At 46.7% G+C, this 20636-nt stretch overlaps 1 protein-coding gene across 1 annotated transcript; it reads right to left on the bottom strand.

Annotated features, from left to right (window-relative positions):
- Positions 1-6650: 6650 nt before the first annotated feature.
- Positions 6651-18545, bottom strand: mfsd2al2 (major facilitator superfamily domain containing 2a-like 2). The gene is given in 14 exon segments (XM_039007393.1): positions 6651-6828; positions 10006-10149; positions 10485-10597; positions 10688-10771; positions 11056-11139; positions 11220-11341; positions 11561-11651; positions 12055-12188; positions 12343-12421; positions 13059-13191; positions 13303-13427; positions 13739-13858; positions 18141-18211; positions 18395-18545. Coding segments are annotated over 14 exon segments (1629 nt in total).
- Between the last annotated feature and the right edge of the window lie 2091 nt (positions 18546-20636).

The following is a 20636-nucleotide window of genomic DNA, read 5'->3' as shown; positions in this document are numbered from 1 at the left end:
TAACAATGTTTATTGTAACCACAGGGGCCCTGTAACCACAGGGGCAAACGACAGGTCAAGGCAGGCAGGCAGGGGTAGATAGTCCAGAGCAGAGGCCAAGGTACAGGACGGCAGGCAGGCAGGTTCAGGGTCAGGTCAGACAGAGGTCGGTAATCCAGAGGTGGAACAAAGGTACAGGATGGCAGGCAGGCTCTTTGGAGAAAACAACGGTTGTCACGTTGGATTGTAGACACCAGTCTGCAAGCATATAGCCTAGCTGCCCATCCAGCCCCATCCTTTGCGGTAGCGCACTCCACCGGGGGAATTGCCACCTCCTGGGCACTGCTTAAGGGAGTCCCCCTCTCTGACAGATCTACGGTTGCCAGCTGGGCATCCCTCAGTCCTTTGCAAGATTTTACTGGGTGAATGTTGCTAACCCTTACAGTGTGAGCTCAGCTGTGCTTGGTGCTACCCTTACCTCCCAACAGTAACCTGTGGTTGGTCCGGGTACTGCCTCAAGCACCTATGGTGATGTGTTGCTCTAGGCTGTGCCCTATGGGAACCGACTTACTCTGTTATTGTCATCCCATTGAGTGACTAGCATAGTCCCTCAAGCAAAATAGAATGAAGGTTACTCACTCACGTAACCACAGTTCTATGAGCTATGGACAATGCTAGTCTAGCTGTTTGATCCGTTGTAGGCTCGGTAAGAGTCTTGAGGAAGTGAAGCTACGCGCCCAGGTATTTATAGGGGGTGGGGGCATGCGCATCACACCCGTGGCATGGAATTACTCTGATATTAATATCTTGACTCATCCAGCCGCAAGGATAACTAGCATAGTCCCTAGCTCATAGCACTGTGGTTACATGAGTAACCTTTGTTCTTCATCAACACAATTAACCAAAACAAGGCCGCTTCTAGTCACCTTGATTAAATCCACCTTTCCCACTGCTCTCTTCACAGTCCTCAATATTACCAAAATCTCCAAAATGAAGCTCCTTGTCCTAGAAACGCAGTCTAACAAGAAATGCATTATTGGACCGATCCTTCTCTTCTACTACTTTTGCTTGTTTCGTTCCATTCCTTGATTTCACAATTTTCCATTAATTGTCCCTTTTTATTACCCTGTTTAGATTTAAGCAACAACAAAAAAAATTGCCAACAGAGACCAACCATGCAGCTTATTAGGCTACAGTTTAAATAAATTATGATGAACTTCACAGAGTGGGGAAAGTGCACTGTGATCTTGATATGCCTTTCCAATAAATATTGAGGGTCTCATACTGGTGACATGATTGATTCTGGACTTCCGTTAGACAAATACAAATATTCTCTTATCCATAATAATCTCATCCTATAGACCAGCCTACATGCAGAGCCTACCCCCACTGTATCTGTAATCTTTTGGCTAGAGTGCAAGTGCAAAGTCCAGAGTAAGCACATTTTCTATTTAACCCTACAGTTTTTGTGACAAAACTATCAGTAGAGTTAAATGAGATGGAAACATACTAAACTTTAGATTTTTATTCGGTACATGAAAACATTTTTTGTGTATTGCGTCATCACGCACTGATTTTTATCCGCAAAAAAGGCAATTTAAATAAAATTCATGTAACTTTTATTTAGTGGGAGGCAACTTCATGTGTGGTGACAAATGGTACATACAAGACACATACTGTATCAACATAGAACACATGTACTGTTGGGTACAGTATAAAGGATTAGAAGCATTCTATAAAATCCCAGGGTATATGCAAACAAAAACTTAGAGCTAAGGAGTTTGATGGATGTTTGCACAAATTCTTAGATTTGAATGGGAGAGCTCTAAACCTGCACCCGGAGGCTAAGGAGCTAAGGGGCTATACTGGTCATTCAGTGTGTGTGTTATGTCAAATGTTATTTGTTCCCCCTTCTTCCTCACTCATTTTTTGTAAATGTCACTGAGGGTGTCACGTTCCTGACCTGTTTTCTGTTGTTTTGTATGTGTTTAGTTGGTCAGGGCGTGAGTTGGGGTGGGTATTCTATGTTGTGTGTCTAGTTCGTCTGTTTCTGTGTTCAGCCTAATATGTTTCTCAATCAGAGACAGCTGTCAATCGTTGTCCCTGATTGAGAATCATATAAAGGTGGCTTGTTTTGTGTTGGGGATTGTGGGTGGTTGTTTCCTGTCTCTGTGTTTGTGTTCTGCACCAGATAGGACTGTCTCGGCTTTCACGTTTGTTATTTTGTTATTTGTTAATGTTCATTGTTTATTGTTTAATTAAACATGTTGAACACTAACTGCGCTGCATTTTGGTCCTCTCCTTCATCCCAGGAAGAAAGCCGTTACAGAACCACCCACCAAACAAGGATCAAGCAGCGTGGCAACGGGCAGCAGCGACAGCAGCAGCGGTACCAGGAGGAATGGTCATGGGAGCAAATATTTAACGGAGAAGGACCCTGGGCTAAGGTTGGAGAAGATCGCCGCTCTCGGGAAGAGATGGAGGCAGCTAAAGCCCAGGAGCGGTGGTCTGAGGAGGCAGCACGGAAGCGGGGCTGGAAGCCCGTGAAGAAACCCCAAAAATTTCTTGGGGGGGGGGGCTAAAGGGTAGTGTGGCGAGGGCAGGTAGGAAACCTGCGCTCACTTCCCATGCTTACCGTGGAGAGCAGGAGTACGGGCAGACACCGTGTTATGCGGAAGAGCGCACGGTGTCTCCTGTACGGGTGCATAGCCCGGTGCGGGTTATTCCACCTCCCCGCACTGGGCGGGCTAGAGTGAGCATTGAGCCAAGTGCCATGAAGCCGGCTCTACATATCTGGCCTCCAGTACGTCTCCTCGGGCCGGTGTACATGGCACCAGCCTTACACATGGTGTCCCCGGTTCGCCAACACAGCCCAGTGCGGGTTATTCCACCTCCCCGCACTGGACGGGCTACGGGGAGCATGCAACCAGGTAAGGTTGGGCAGGCTCAGTGCTCAAGGGAGCCAGTACGCCTGCACGGTCCGGTATATCCGGCGCTACCTTCCCGCCCCAGCCCAGTACCACCAGTGCCTACACCACGCACCAGGCTTCCAGTGCGTCTCCAGAGCCCTGTTCCTCCTCCACGCACTCTCCCTGTGGTGCGTGTCTCCAGCCCAGTACCTCCAGTTCCGGGCACCACGCACCAAGCCTCCTGTGCGTCTCCAGAGCCCTGTACGCACTGTTACTTCTCCCCGCACTCGCCCTGAGGTGCGTGCCCTCAGCCCGGTACCACCAGTGCCGGTACCACGCACCAGGCCTTTAGTGCGCATCGAGAGTCCAGTGTGCCCTGTTCCTGCTCCCCGCACTCGCCCTGAGGTGCGTGCCCTCAGCCCGGTACCTCCAGTTCCGGCACCACGCACCAGGCACTACTGTGCGCCTCAGCAGGTCAGAGTCGGCCGTCAGCTCCACGCCGCCTGCACTGCTCGTCTGTCCAGCGCCGTCTGAGCTGCCTGCCTGCCCAGCGCCGTCTGAACTGCCTGCACTGCTCGTCTGCTCAACGCCGCCTGCACTGCTCGTCTGCTCAACGCCGCCTGCACTGCTCGTCTGTCCAGCGCCGTCTGAGCTGCCTGCCTGCCCAGCGCCGTCTGAACTGCCTGCACTGCTCGTCTGCTCAACGCCGCCTGCACTGCTCGTCTGTCCAGCGCCGTCTGAGCTGCCTGCCTGCCCAGCGCCGTCTGAACTGCCTGCACTGCTCGTCTGCTCAACGCCGCCTGCACTGCTCGTCTGCCCAGTGCCGTCTGAACTGCCTGCCTGCCCAGCGCCGTCTGAGCCATCCGTCTGCCCAGCGCCGTCTGAGCCATCCGTCTGCCACGAGCCTTCAGAGCCGCCCGTCTGCCACGAGCCTTCAGAGCCGCCCGTCTGCCCAGCGCCGTCTGAGCCGCCCGTCTGCCCAGCGCCGTCTGAGCCGCCCGTCTGCCCAGCGCCGTCTGAGCCGCCCGTCTGCCCAGCGCCTTCAGAGCCGCCCGTCTGCCCAGCGCCATTAGAGCCGCCAGCCAGTCAGGAGCCGCCAGAGCCGCCAGCCAGTCAGGAGCCGCCAGAGCCGCCAGCCAGTCAGGAGCCGCCAGAGCCGCCAGCCAGTCAGGAGCCGCCAGAGCCGCCAGCCAGTCAGGAGCCGCCAGAGAGTCAGGAGCCGCCAGAGAGTCAGGAGCCGCCAGAGAGTCAGGAGCCGCCAGAGCCGCCAGCCAGTCAGGAGCCGCCAGAGCCGCCAGCCAGTCAGGAGCCGCCAGAGCCGCCAGCCAGTCAGGAGCCGCCAGAGCCGCCAGCCAGTCAGGAGCCGCCAGAGCCGCCAGCCACTCAGGAGCCGCCAGAGCCGCCAGCCAGTCAGGAGCCGCCAGAGCCGCCAGCCAGTCAGGAGCCGCCAGAGCCGCCAGCCAGTCAGGAGCCGCCAGAGCCGCCAGCCAGTCAGGAGCTGCCAGCCAGTCAGGAGCTGCCTTCCAGTCATGAGCTGCCCTCCAGTCATGAGCTGCCCTCCAGTCATGAGCTGCCCTCCAGTCATGAGCTGCCCTCCAGTCATGAGCTGCCCTCCAGTCATGAGCTGCCACTCAGTCCGGAGCTGCCACTCAGTCCGGAGCTGCCACTCAGTCCGGAGCTGCCACTCAGTCCGGAGCTGCCATTAGTCCAGAGTTGTCCCTCTGTCCTAAGCTACCTCTCTGTCCGGAGCGATTTCTCTGTCCTGAGCTACCTCTCTGTCCTGAGCTACCTCTCTGTCCTGAGCTACCTCTCTGTCCTGAGCTACCTCTCGGTCCTGAGCTACCTCTCGGTCCTGAGCTACCTCTCGGTCCTGAGTTGTCTCCTCTATTTAGGAGGGGCCTTGGTGAAGGTTCCTGGACCATGGTCGGGGGCGAGGGTCGCCACTCAAAGGACGCTAAGGAGGGGGACAAAGACAGTGGTGGAGTGGTGTCCTCGTCCACCGCCGGAGCCGCCACCGCGGACAGATGCTCACCCAGACCCTCCCCTTGAGTTTTAGGGGTGCGCCCGGAGTTCGCACCTTGAGGGGGGGGTTCTGTCACGTTCCTGACCTGTTTTCTGTTGTTTTGTATGTGTTTAGTTGGTCAGGGCGTGAGTTGGGGTGGGTATTCTATGTTGTGTGTCTAGTTCGTCTGTTTCTGTGTTCAGCCTAATATGGTTCTCAATCAGAGACAGCTGTCAATCGTTGTCCCTGATTGAGAATCATATAAAGGTGGCTTGTTTTGTGTTGGGGATTGTGGGTGGTTGTTTCCTGTCTCTGTGTTTGTGTTCTGCACCAGATAGGACTGTCTCGGCTTTCACGTTTGTTATTTTGTTATTTGTTAATGTTCATTGTTTATTGTTTAATTAAACATGTTGAACACTAACTGCGCTGCATTTTGGTCCTCTCCTTCATCCCAGGAAGAAAGCCGTTACAGAGGGTTTTCTGACTTGTTCCAATTACCTTCCTACTGATTCTTATTACCCTGTTCAATGGGTTCTGACTTGTGTTCCCTAAAGCACCAAACCACCTCACAATATTAAAGCCTAAGATGGATTCTATAAAGCATATATAAAATGCTTGTAGGATTGATTGGTGTACATTCAAACTTCCTCAATTTCTGTAGAAAGAACAAGCGTTGTTGACATATTGAATGAATGTGTTCAATGTTTCTTTTGAAGGAGAGCTTGTTGTCAATGCTGGTTCCTAGGTATTTTTAGTACTCCACTCGCTCAATGATCTGTCCGTTAATGTCCAGTGCTTGGATGCTAGGTTGGTCTCTTCTGAAGTCAATGACCAGGTCTTTGGTTTTGGTTGCATTAATAATCGTTAGACATAAAAGACTGACAATCATTAGGAAATCTGTTCCCAAGTATTCCCACACAAATATAGGCATATGTGATTATATCCCAATGTAATCAAGGTTTGAAATGATTTAGTTTTTGTCTAATACTATATCTGTTTAGGATTCTTATGGTCAATTTGCAGTGTACAAATGATTTATAACTATGTTCCGACCCCCCGACCATCCGCTCAAGTAAAAATCGTCTCATGGCTGAATGTAATTGGGGACTGCTGGTGTAGAAGATCCCGCCCGTGACATTGGCACAATTGTTTATATATGATTTTTTAGACAAATGTAATTTTACATTTTCCTTCAGACTTGTTAGACATCCTATGATCCGATTTATGTGAGCAGTGATTAGAATTTGGCCAAGAATTCCATAGAAGGTTATCCGAGTTGGTCTTAGATACTTGTGAATGGGAACTAAAATCAGGCCTGAACTCCAGTGGATTTTGTGATTGGTTATTTAACTTTTTGGAGCCTCTGATGTTGTGACTTTTCAAGGTAGGCTTGTTTAAAATACAACAGGACTTAGTTGGCTGTGACTCGCCACATGACTTCAGACTGGACTCATGTGTTTGGTGTCTTGACTGATGAATGTGTGATCCTATCTTCTCTTCTATATCAGTTGAATGTATGGCTTCAACACTGAATAGAGGGAAAACAAGAAAACAGTTAGTGGCGTAGGGCTACACATATTCATATTCATCATCATGCACATACAAACATCAATAAAAGAGGAAGTGTGGCACAGGATGTTTGAGAATCATAAACTCAGGAATGTGTAAGGGAAGTTGTAATGCACTATGTTGGATTTAGAGAGGAAGCTATAGTCATAGTAGGAGCACTAAGGCAGCCTATTAGAAGGAGTGTGAATGACTCACTCTCTTCCTAGCTCTCTTTGGAGCTGGAGGCGTCGATCCTCGTTGATGGGGTACAGGTGGAAGAAGACCAGCCCTACCAGCAGTAGGGTGATGGGCACAGGGGCAAACAGCACAATAAGAGCAGTCACCACTTCCTCACTATGGCTACAAGCACCTGCACGATACCCCACAAAACTGCAGTACAAACAAGCATACAGTGGGGGAAAAAAGTATTTAGTCAGCCACCAATTGTGCAAGTTCTCCCACTTAAAAAGATGAGAGAGGCCTGTAATTTTCATCATAGGTACACTTCAACTATGACAGACAAAATGACAGGCAATGACAGAGGTCAAACGTTTTCTGTAAGTCTTCACAAGGTTTTCACACACTGTTGCTGGTATTTTGGCCCATTCCTCCATGCAGATCTCCTCTAGAGCAGTGATGTTTTGGGGCTGTTGCTGGGCAACACGGACTTTCAACTCCCTCCAAAGATTTTCTATGGGGTTGAGATCTGGAGACTGGCTAGGCCACTCCAGGACCTTGAAATGCTTCTTACGAAGCCTCTCCTTCGTTGCCCGGGCGGTGTGTTTGGGATCATTGTCATGCTGAAAGACCCAGCCACATTTCATCTTCAATGCCCTTACTGATGGAAGGAGGTTCACTCAAAATCTCACGATACATGGCCCCATTCATTCTTTCCTTTACACGGATCAGTCGTCCTGGTCCCTTTGCAGAAAAACAGCCCCAAAGCATGATGGTTCCACCCCCATGCTTCACAGTAGGTATGGTGTTCTTTGGATGCAACTCAGCATTCTTTGTCCTCCAAACACGACGAGTTGAGTTTTTACCAAAAAGTTATATTTTGGTTTCATCTGACCATATGACATTCTCCCAATCTTCTTCTGGATCATCCAAATGCTCTCTAGCAAACTTCAGACGGGCCTGGACATGTACTGGCTTAAGCAGGGGGACACGTCTGGCACTGCAGGATTTGAGTCCCTGGCGGCGTAGTGTGTTACTGATGGTAGGCTTTGTTACTTTGGTCCCAGCTCTCTGCAGGTCATTCACTAGGTCCCCCCGTGTGGTTCTGGGATTTTTGCTCACCGTTCTTGTGATCATTTTGACCCCACGGGGTGAGATCTTGCGTGGAGCCCCAGACCGAGGGAGATTATCAGTGGTCTTGTATGTCTTCCATTTCCTAATAATTGCTCCCACAGTTGATTTCTTCAAACCAAGCTGCTTACCTATTGCAGATTCAGTCTTCCCAGCCTGGTGCAGGTCTACAATTTTGTTTCTGGTGTCCTTTGACAGCTCTTTGGTCTTGGCTATAGTGGAGTTTGGAGTGTGACTGTTTGAGGTTGTGGACAGGTGTCTTTTATACTGATAACAAGTTCAAACAGGTGCCATTAATACAGGTAACGAGTGGAGGACAGAGGAGCCTCTTAAAGAAGAAGTTACAGGTCTGTGAGAGCCAGAAATCTTGCTTGTTTGTAGGTGACCAAATACTTATTTTCCACCATAATTTGCAAATAAATTCATTAAAAATCCTACAATGTGATTTTCTGGATTTCTTTTCCTCATTTTGTCTGTCATAGTTGAAGTGTACCTATGATGAAAATTACAGGCCTCTCTCATCTTTTTAAGTGGGAGAACTTGCACAATTGGTGGCTGACTAAATACTTTTTTGCCCCACTGTACATACAAACACACATTATACACACGCATAACATAAATACATATATTGAAATACAGTGTATTCGGAAAGTATTCAGACCCCTTGACTTTTTCCACATTTTGCTACGTTACAGCCTTATTCTAAAATGGATGAAATAGTTTCCCCCCCATAATGACAAAGCAAAAACTGTTTAAAAAAAACAACGGAATATCACAAAAAATGAAATCACATTTACGTAAGTATACAGACTCTTTACTCAGTACTTTGTTGAAGCACCTTTGGGAGCGATTCCAGCCTTGAGTCTTCTTGGGTATGACGCTACAAGATTGGCACACCTGTATTTGGGGAGTTTCTCCCATTCTCTGCAGATCCTCTCAAGCTCTGTCAGGTTGGATGGAGAGTGTCACTGCACAGCTATTTTCAGATGTTAGATTGGGTTCAAGTCCGGGCCCTGGCTGGGCCATTCAAGGACATTCAGCAACTTGTCCAGAAGCCACTCCTCCGTTGTCTTGGCTGTGTGCTTAGGGTCGTTGTCCTATCGGAAGCTGAACCTTCGCCCCAGTCTGATGTCCTGAGCGCTCTGGAGCAGGTTTTCGTCAAGAATCTCTCTGCACTTTGCTCCGTTCATCTTTCTCTCGATCTTGACTAGTCTCCCAGTCACTGAAAAACATCCCCACAGCATGATGCTGCCACCACCATGTTTCACCGTAGGGATGGTGCCAGGTTTCCTCCAGACGTGACACTTGGCATTCAGGCCAAAGTGTTCAATCTTGGTTTCATCAGTCCAGATAATCTTGTTTCTCATGGTCTGAGAGTCCTTTAGGTGCCTTTTGGCAAACTCCAAACGGGTTGTCGTGTGCCTTTTATTGAGGAGTGGCTTCCGTCTGGCCACTCTACCATAAAGGTCTGATTGGTGGTGTGCTGCAGAGAGGGTTGTCCTTCTGGAAGATTCTCCCATCTCCACAGAGGAACTCTGGAGCTCTGTCAGAGTGACCATCGGGTTCTTGGTCACCTCCCCGACCAAGGCCCTTCTTCCCTGATTGCTCAGTTTGGCCGGGCGGCCAGATCTAGGAAGAGGCTTGGTGGTTACAAACTTCTTCCATGGAGGCCACTGTGATCTTGGCGACCTTCAATGCTGCAGAAATGTGTTGGTACCCTTCCTCAGATCTGTGCCTCGACACAATCCTGTTTCGGAGCTCTACAGACAATTCCTTCGACCTCATGGCGTGGTTTTTGCTTTGACATGCACTGTCAACTGTGGGACCTTATACAGACAGGTGTCTGCCTTTCCAAATCATGTCCAATCAATTGAATTGACCAAATTTGGACTCCAAATCTAGTTGTAGAAACATCTCAAAGATGATCCGTGGAAACAGGATGCACCTGAGCTCAATTTCGAGTCTTATAGCGAAGGGTTGGAATACTTATGTAAATAAGGTATTTCTGTTTTTTATTTTTTATAAATGTGCTACAATTTCTAAAAACCTGTTTTCGCTTTGTCATTATGTGGTATTGTGTGTAGATGGATTAAATATAACAAATCAATTTTAGAATTAGGCTGTAACGTAACAAAATGTGGAAAAAGGGAAGGAGTCTGAATACTTTCCGAATGCACTGTAATAATGAAATTATGTTTTACATAATGAGTAGGAGAAAAAGGGAGAGGGAGAGCAGGAGTAGGTGGATGAATGACTCACTGTAATGTCATGGTTGAGATTCCAACAGACAGACCTCCCCCCAGCTTACTGCAGAAGGCATAGCAGGAGAAAAACAGGGGCTCCAGGTCCTTGCAGCAGGGGTTTCTCAAGGCAAAGTCATCTACCACGTCCGGGAGCATGGACCTACATGAATAATAAGAGACTGGCTCGCAAATCAGACCACACGCAGATTATGCACCAAACACTGTCTGGGTGAATCGATTGAAGTGTAAAACAGTTTATATTAGTCAACTGGCCAAGTGTCAAATCAGCATATCAGAATATTCAACTCTTGACAGGCTGTCATGGGGAGTTATGAATGAAGTATGCCCCTCATCACACAAGTCAGCATTGTGTGTGTGTTTAGAGTCATTCAAAGTGACAGAGGCAGAGACAGAACTGGAGCAGAGTGCAGTACAGAGTAGAGACATGGCCCTGAGCCAGAGTCTTGGCCTTCTAACTGCAGTGTGCTGACTCACCAAGGCAGCAGGAACATGGTTGCCAAGCTGAATCCTAACATCACACACATGGTCACAAAGACAGGCAGGTTACTGGGTACACAAGCTATGATTGTTACAGCTGGGATGAAGAGCTATAAAAAATACAAAAACATTGTAAGTCTCACATAGTAAGTATTTCAGCATAAACATTGTCATAAAGGGAGAAACAATGTTATGCTCACAGATAGGCCGATGAAGAGTGTGGTCTTTTTCCCAACTCGTACCAGGATTGCCTGCCACAGTGGAACAGCTATAGTGGCTGTTATCTGTTAGGACGAAGAAACAAACAATATCAAACAACAAGAGGATGTATTGTGGCTGTAGTTTTCCCTTTAATAAGGAAATGACAGCGGTTAGCTTCCAGAGACGAATACCAGCTACACATATATGTATCACACCATAAAGAGTATGATATGCCGGATTAGATAACAATTGTGTTCTGTCACCTGTGTATTGGGCCAATCAGACCGTCCTTTTTGCAGTCAAGAGGGTGTGGGGTGTGTGATATGACTATGTGTGAGGTCGACGGAACTGAACAGAACTGTCTTACCAGCAGAGCCAGGAGAAGGTGTTGGAACTGGGCCCCAAGCCCAGCTACATGGGTACAGAACAGTGCAAAATTCCCCAAAGACATCTAAAAAGGGACAAATGTGCATTAGCTGATTCAAGATGTATTAGTTGATTTATTTAGATGCAGTCCAGACTAGCATTTACCTGAAAGGCAAGTGCAGCAAAGAGGAGGCCAAGGACCAGTCGTTGGTAAGGAATGTGGCACACTAGCATCTTTAGAGTGGTGAGATTGGCTAGAGTGCGTCTGTCCTGACTATAGAGGGGAGCTGGAGACAAAATCAGAGAGAGGTATTTGCTTTGTTGTAGAAAAAATAAATTCAAAAGACTTACCAAAACTTTCGTTCCAAGCCCATCATTTAGCCCACTTCCAGAACTAGACTCTTGAACACATTCCACTGAACCTTGACTTCCCCTGTGCTTTACTCTGGCAGTTCGAAACTGACCCCTCTCTAACCCTAATTCTAGTGTTCTGACCCTTGACTCACCCTGCTGCTCCTTCACCCCCAGGAAGAGGACCAGGCAGCAGAGGAAGAACAGCCCGCCTATGACCAGCGCTGAGGTCAGGAAAGCCTTACGCTAGGGAAAGAAACCTCACGGGTAAGCAAAGCTACACAAGCACAAATTATTCACATGTATGCATTATGCACAAAAAAACACCTAGGCCTATGGGTAAACAAACAAGACAAACGCACATACTTGAAATGCACACACACACATGCACACACACATACACACACACACACACACACACACGCTAAGAACAGTTAATTACTGTGTAATGTGATATCCCTGGGACTAGGTAAGTTCACTTCCACTGACAAAGAAATTCTGCTAAACCAACATAGTAGAGGAGTGTTATGTCCTTCAGTGTGTGTGTGTCAGTGCTGGGTTAGGTTAGTGTTTGTAACTGGAGAGTAGTTACTCGTACCATGCCCTGCTGTGTAACTCATAATGGTAGTACCGTGGCCTGTGGTGTGACTCATAGTGGTAGTACCGTGGCCTGTAGTGTAACTGTCTGTTGACAGGCTGCAGCCATCTCTGTGTTGTATACAGCCACAACCTGACCCTGAATTGCTGAGGCCACCAGCATCGCCAGCATTTCCACACTCATCCCTATCACATAGAGAGGGAGAGAAATAGACAGACCAAGGGACTGGTGAAGCTGAAAAAACAACAACTAAGAAATGTATGATTTCATCCATTTTTACTGTATGCCATTCATCATTACAAGATGGAAAACAAGAGAGAGTGGATGTCAAGCTCTTACTGTAGGCTGTGGTAGAGTCTCTGTCTCTCTGGTCTCCACCCAAAAACATGGTCAGCGAAAGATAAGGCACATTAAAACACTGTCAGGAGATAGACACGGAAACCATGGTGATGGTGCAAAAAAAGGGATATGTGATACTGTACTGTGAGTCAATAATTGCACCTTGTAACCATGGACACGCTGACACAGGAAGAGTATGGCACACAGTAACCCTAAAGGAAAGTGGTCATTATCAAGAGGCAGCGATGATAACCCTGCAGAGATCAGGCTACAGAAAGCAGCTAAGTGATTTGTTTGGGATACATACAGTAGTAATGATAGGATAAGTGGTCCTCTGTAGCTCAGTTGGTAGAGCATGGCTTTTGCAATGCCAGAATAATGGGCTTCATTCCCAGGCCCATGTGTGAAAAATGTATGCACACATGACTAAGTCGCTTTGGATAAAAGTGTCTGCGGGTTTGGCCGGGGTAGACCATCATTGTAAATAAAAATGTGGTCTTAACTGACTTGCCTAGTTAAATAAAGGTTAAATAAAAAATAAAAAAAATTATTTTACAGAAATGGAGCAAGGCAAGCAAGGGTTGAGGATGTAGACTAGAGGATTAAGACTTGGAGATGGGGCTGAGTGGTCAAACTGTATGTGAAGAAAGAGAAGAACAGCCTTGATGTTAACAGGTTGAAATGTCTCATCCAGCGGATGAAATTGCAGATCTTACAGTCATGAGGGTCTCAAACAGGCAGCTTGCTGTGAGGTACCAGGGAACACTGAAGGCTTGAGACATGGAGCCTTGGGGCATGAACCACAGCAGGACATAGGAGAGGACCCCAAAAGGCATAGCGAGAACCACCCTGAAAAACACAAAAATACAGAAAGGGATGCTCTGAGAAGGACAGCAAGAATGGATTGCACTGGCCAGTATCAATATAAAAATGGAAGAGGTATTATTGAGATCCACTGACCATGGCATGAGTTTGCCAATGGGTGTCAAGCCACTGCGGCTCACCAAGTACCCCACCAGTGGGTCTGTTACAGCATCCCAGGCCCGACTCACAAACAGGATCAGAGAAACATAGAAGGCTTCGATCTGCAAAAGAGCAAGGGACAGACGGGACTCAGACACCCCCTCAGAGCCTGGTTCCTCTCTAGGTTTCTTCCTAGGTTCCTGCCTTTCTAGGGAGTTTTTCCTAGCCACCATGTTTCTACATCTGCATTGCTTGTCATTTGGGCTTTTAGGCTGGATTTCTATATAAGCACTTTGTGACATCTGCAGATATAAAAAGGGCTTCATAAATAAATGTGATTGATTTGATTGAGACAGAGACCAGCCCAGAGAGGTTACACAGACAGACATGAGACAGTGGACTGTACAGACAGACAATGAGTAACATTACTGACCTGTACAACGTTTAGCAGGAAAATCTGTAAGGAGAAGCCAATGGCAGCAGTAGTAATCTGATATGGCACACCTCCCACGGCATAGCACAGCTTCCTGGACAGAGGAATCCCTGCCGGACGCTACAGTGAACGGATATATTACAAAGACACACACAAATTGGTCAGACATGCTTGAGAGAGAGCGCGAGAGATTGTTAGGTTGTTAACAGTGTTATATTTAATTAATTCAAACTTTTAAAGCTTACAGGATCTCATGTTTCTCTGTCCTATTCCACAGTGGAAAACATACCCTGTTTTGGTTTACTAAGCACAATAAAAGGTTGTTAACAATGTTATATTTAAGAAATTCAAACGTTTAAAGCTTACAGTGGTCTTGCATTGATGACTGTCCTTGCATGTGTTTCCATCTTGCCGTTCAATGGTGTGGGGGGGTAAATGACTCAAGGTCTGTGGTTGATCTGTCAAAGTTTGGAAGCAGCTCATCCTTTGGAATTAGGACTCTCCTGTGGTTACAGTCCACTCCAGATCACCATTTGCTCCTCGGCAGGGTAAAACTCTGTCCTACAACTTCAACATCTTTCTCTACTTCTGACATGAGAACAAACAAACTACGAGTATCTGGTAACAATGAACACACATTGGTGCTGTGCGTGCACACGTCTTAATCCCTTGTGACATTGGACTCCTTCCGAACAACCCTGGCCCTTTAGGAGTTTCTCACTTTCGTCACGGTCTATTTCAGCCCTGTGAACCCACCTATTAAAGTACTACATTGTTTTAACACTAACAGGTGTTAAAACCCCTGTAAATTGAAGCCTTTAGATCGCAATATCTACTAAGTTACCATATGGAATTGTTTTAAGATGGTCATAAAATGTATAATTTAGCCATTCGATTTTGAATTTTAGGCCCTCTGTAGGTATAAAAAAAATATACTGTATATGCAGTACTGTTCAAAAGTTTGGGGTCACTTAGAAATGTCCTTGTTTTTGAAAGAAAAACAAGTTTTTTGTCCATTGAATAACATAAAATTGATCAGAAATACAGTTTAGACATTGTAAATGTTGTAAATGACTATTGTAGCTGGAAACGGCAGATTTTAGTCATAGTTAAGTAAATGGAAGAATACTCTTATTGCAATGTGAATGGCTCTTAAAAGAGCCTTTGGTTGTGCATAGTGTAGTCTACGGTGTTGCCAGGGAACAGCACCCTCTTCGAAGAAGTAGGAGGTGAAGATCTCCCGCACACGGATTGCCTCTCTTGCTGCGCGAGCTGCAGATCCACTCCTGGTCCTCGTGTCCATCCTCATGAAGTTATGTAGGACACAGGTAGCCTTCACAGGTAGCCTTCACACACCTGAATTCCTCCAGGAGGCATTCCCAGATGGCCCTGGTCACCCAACCTTGCAGTGCCCTACACGTTAACTGTAGGCAATCGTTTTGAAGGAATCTCCAGTTACAAGGTATCTGTAGGAATATGGAAGACAATGTAATTATTAGACTTTTACATCACCAGGTCATTGTGGATTACAAAAGTATAATATCACTGATTTAAAAAATAACTAGGCAAGTCAGTTATGAACAAATTCTTATTTTCAATGAAGGCCTAGGAACTGTGGGTTAATTTAAAACTGCCTTGTTCAGGGGCAGAACGACAGATTTTTACCTTGTCAGCTCAGGGATTCGATCTTGCAACCTTTCGGTTACTAGTTCAATGCTCTAACCACTAGGCTACCTGCCGCCCCAGGTAACAAATCATGATAACATTGGATTGATAGATGTACGGGCACACATGCATGCATGTGTAGCATGTGACAAAAACAGGATCATATCAAGGACAGCATCACAAATGAATACATACATACCACTTGAAGTTGATGATGAGTTGATCATTTGAAATCAGCTGTGCAGTGCTAAGGCAAAAACAAAAATGTGCACCCCTTTGAGTCCCCAGGACCAGGACTGAGAACCACTGCTCTTCATTGGGACCTCTTCATATGCAGACAGGCTTTCATAGCTCTCTTTATCTGAGGACAGACTTCATTATAGTCAAATTACACCGCACTGAATATTATGTTACCATTATCTCTGTCCTCACTTCTAGGGACAGGAACTACACAAAAGTACCTGCCCTATCCAGAATAGCCTACTCTCTCACTTTGACAGTTGGGGCTGCTATCTTTTCACCCTCCTCCATGGCTGTTATCTAGCTACCTACAAATGCATTTGGAGTTTGTTTTTTACAGTGATAAATACATCAAGATAGCTAGCTAATTTGAAGTTAGGTAGCTGGTATTTAATTCACTTGGCCAGCAATCTATACAGTATGTGACGTTGGCTAGATAGCTAGCTAATCAACTAGCTAGCTAATTTGAGTTAGCATGCACTGTAGCTACTATAGGTAGCTAAGAATACATCCTTTTTAAAAAGAATAGGTCCTCCCAGCCATGTGGACAATTGGAAACAGAGAAGCAAAGTTTGTTTGTCACCAGAGCGTTTTAGAACATATTACTATTGAACTATTTACCCTTTAATAACCAGACCTTCATACAAACTTACTATGCTTGACGCACAATCGAACCTGCTGCCAGCACACCCACAAGCGAGTCGGCGGCCGAAGCGGCACGAGCAATTTACCGCTTGCTATTGAAGTTTGTTGATAAAACAGTTACTAGAGACAGGAGATCAAGTTGAGACATAGGACGAGGTGTATAATTGTATAATAAGGCAGTTTATTCAAGATATCTGGCAAAGCGTGCAGCACGGCCCCTTTCTGTCTGATTCATATGGAATCGTCGGAGAAGAGACCGCTAAACATATTGTACAGATTATATATGCATTGAATGATGTAGGTTGATCTGGTAGTCTGGCCTTCTGATTGGTCGATCTGGGTCGTGGGTAGTCCTGTTCAGGCCTGGTGTCGACGTTCCATTGGCTCTTAACATAGTTCTTTGTCTTGAGTTCCAACCTTGAATATAGTGTGTGTGGGGTTGTTTTAGCAGGGGCCTGTTCATGGGGGAGGGGAGTTGTGTGTGTCTGTGGTTGGTGTCTAATGAGACCAGCATGTGTCCTAGGGAAAGAGGGGGTGTGTGCATTTTGTATAAAAGATAGCTTATGTTGAGAAGTAGTTATAACAAGTTTCCAGTATCTATTACAATTTCTTACAAATCCCCCTCTTCACGTCTTATAGACGTGAATAAACTAGTTAAAATTTGTCAGAAGACAAATTTTTGATTCCCCCTCTTCACGTCTCACAAGAGACGTGACATAAAAGTAAAAAAGACAAAGTTATGGGATAAAATTTGTCAGAAGACAAATTTTTAATTCCCCCTCTTCACGTCTCACAAGAGACGTGACATAAAAGTAAAAAAGACAAAGCTATGGGATAAAATTTGTCAGAAGACAAATTTTTAATTCCCCCTCTTCACGTCTCACAAGAGACGTGACATAAAAGTAAAAAAGACAAAGCTATGGGATAAAATTTGTCAGAAGACAAATTTTTGATTCCCCCTCTTCACGTCTCACAAGAGACGTGACATAAAAGTAAAAAAGACAAAGCTATGGGATAAAATTTGTCAGAAGACAAATTTTTAATTCCCCCTCTTCACGTCTCACAAGAGACGTGACATAAAAGTAAAAAAGACAAAGCTATGGGATAAAATTTGTCAGAAGACAAATTTTTGATTCCCCCTCTTCACGTCTCACAAGAGACGTGACATAAAAGTTTCTTAGTCCTCAAATAGATAGACAGGTCCAGCTTCCCCATCATCAAGCAATGGGAACATTTGGGCCCTTTCCTGATTAGGGTCTATGGCGGCAGTGATAACACGGCTAGCAAGCGTCCGCGCACATGGAATGCAACAGCATCCACAAAGTACAAGAATGCCCGCAAAAACGGAAATAGATACTAGGATAGAGGAAACCAGCGTCTTATATTTACCAAAAGCATCCATCCATGAGTCCCACATAGAAGTGTCCACTCCAGAATGCTGTTTCATCTTATCATTAAGGGTACGAAGTCCCTCCAATGCTACAGTCAGACTCCCATCCGTAGCTGTGTTATTGGGAATGAAAGTACAACACTGCTCACCAAACATTGCACAGACCCCCCCCCGTTCAGCCAATAACATATCAACCGCGATTCTATTTTGAAATGCCATCAGGGATGTGGCTGCCAATTGTCCATGGACCGCCTCGAAGCCTTGTTGAGTCCAATTGCCCAGTTTCTGGACATTAAAATGAATGTAGTTAATTCTGTCCACATTTTTATTAACTGTACACCACCAGCAAAATGATGATTCAAAACCCGCGGCTACTTGGTCAACCAATTTATACTCATCTGGTACCCCCCTGGGGACGCCAATTGCATCAATGTAAGTTGGGTCCCCAGCAGAAGGGCCCACCGTGCGCTTGGTCCTGATAGGCCAATATTCAGGACCCAGGGCTTGTATACGGGTGAGGAGATCTTGGACGCCTATGGGGTAAACAGAGATGGGCAACAGAAGAGTTACAAGTGCACAGGTACCAGTTGCATTGTGGGGAAGTCTGTCCAACAGACTAGTTCCCCCACACCACCACCACACATCAGCTCTAGACACTGGTTTAAAGATTGCCGTGAGCATGTGAGTGTACAAGCACCAACTAACAGGGAGCTTACCCAACAATGTCCCTCCACCTGTCATGGTTATGCATGTGAAGTTAGCTCTAGCCACACTGGAGGAGAATATCGGTTTCTTGACCACCGTGGTGACTACCGGATAAACAGCGTCCCACTGTGAACACTTCTCAGGTGGGTTGTCTTCGTCCATAAGGGGCATTAGACAGTCTCCGCTAATAGCGGCTGGGACTATGCGGAGCAATGGCCTAGCTCCCATGCAAACGACGCAGCTTTGCAGAGTCATATTAGCTGCTTGTTCGGTCAATAGGAGCCAATTGTTAGAGAACCCTGAGATTCCGGTGGCAGTAAGAATGGTATCATCAGGGGTGGTAGGAGTGGTGACCATATTAATAGGACCCCAATCACCCTTCCCCTTAGATGTTAAAACAGTAAACCGGTCAGAAATAGCAGAGGGCTGAGCCTGCTGTGTAATGCAGATTTTTAATGGCCAGTAGAGTAGATCCTTGCTAGACTCTACATGTGGTGCTAGTATAAAATCCTGACAACCCGTCCCAGTACCTGGTCGGATAATTAGTGATAAACCCCAATTACGCAATTTAGTCCTAGTCAGTGACAATCTTTGTCGCCAGATAAGAACTGCTTGCCCTGATGAATAACTGGACCAGTCAGGACCAGTCTCAGCGACCAGGCTCTTCCATGACCACTCCTGAAATCCCCCTCTTGTCATATACCAGTTAAATCTGGTGTACTCCAGAGCATGCCCTCCCAGGCCATTCCTAGCTTTTCCCAATACCCCCCAAGTCAGTGTAATGGTGGTGGTCGCATTAGAGGGTACACATAAGGTGATGCTTCTGACCTTTGTTGGAGTGCATGGTTGGTCTATGGTTGTAGTGCTACGTTTGTGTATGGCGGGACTGGTGAGATCGAGGGTAATGTTAGACGTGACATTAGTGGTTGTAAGATGTGAGAGGGGTGGATGTGTGAGCTGTTGTATAAGCCATGTGAGAGTTCCTAGGGATACTCCAGTAATGATTATGAAAATAACAAACAAGGGACCTGAAATTCCCAGTTTCTCCCAGGGATTGAGATATCCCGGTCCTAGGCGAGTAGCCTTAGTTCGTGGAAACTGGGGCTGGCGTCCCATTTTCACCAACTAAGGTTTGGTTGGTTGGAGTCGAATTGAGATTGGCCAAATCGGCCCTGACTTCAGTCAGAGTTCTGGAAGGCGTTGGGGCTGGTGTGCAATGTGTAAGGTGGTGCCTGGACTGAGTGTGAAGTAACCTCCTTCACTTCGTACGGTCCAGTCCACCTGGGTTCCTGCCACTTTCTCTTGTGGACCTTAACCCTCACCCAGTCACCAACCTTTACCTTCAGTGGTGCCGGATCTCCCGTCAGCTCCCCCTCCTGGACCTTGTGAATCTGTTTGGAGAGAGCTGCAGAAAGTTCCGTCAGTTTTCTCACATATTCAGACATTACAATTTGTTGTACATCAAGGGCGGGCATATGACCTCCCTCCCTTGGTGGACCAGGCATGACTCTACCCGTCATTATCTCATGAGGAGAGAGATGGGTGCCTGCACCTGGCGAGGCTCTCATGGCCATCAACGCCAGGGGCAGGGCTTCGACCCATGTCAACTTCGAACCTGCACATACCTTAGCTATCTTAGCCTTAAGAGTCTGATTTGAGCGCTCCACGAGGCCCTGCGATTGGGGCTTGTACACTGACCCAAATTTGTGTACAATGCCAAATCTTTCCTCCACCTGTCTCAGGTGTTTGTTACTGAAGTGGGATCCGTTGTCGGATCTGATTTGCCTGGGGACTCCATACCTTGGTATGAGTTCGGTTTGCAGCCACTTAGTGACCGATTTTGCATCCTCCCTTGCTGTTGGTATTGCCTCAACCCATTTAGAGAACCTGTCTACCATAACTAACAGGTACCTTTTTCCATTTGTCACATTGTCTTGCCCCATATCTGTGTAATCTATGCTGATGTCCTGAAAACAAGCATTTGGGACTGGGTATGAACCCATGGGCGTTTGATATGGTTTCTTTGGATTGTGGCTACCACAAATGCTACACTCGTCACAAAACAAATCTGTCATGTCTTTCATGTGGGGGTGCCACCAGATGTGGGACACCTTCTGTAAAGTCTTCAGTTTGCCTTCGTGTGTGGGCCCATGAGCTTCTCGTATTAGTTCTGGACAGAGGTTTGCAGGGGCCACTAGTCTGCCATCATGGCATCTCCATAGTTCATCAGGTCCTTTGGTGGCCCCTTTCTGT

The sequence above is a fragment of the Salvelinus namaycush genome, chromosome 14 (genome assembly GCF_016432855.1).
Source record: "Salvelinus namaycush isolate Seneca chromosome 14, SaNama_1.0, whole genome shotgun sequence".
Taxonomy (NCBI): domain Eukaryota; kingdom Metazoa; phylum Chordata; class Actinopteri; order Salmoniformes; family Salmonidae; genus Salvelinus; species Salvelinus namaycush.
The sequence above is the reverse complement of the archived record's forward strand: the minus strand, read 5'-3'. Positions and strand labels throughout refer to the sequence as shown.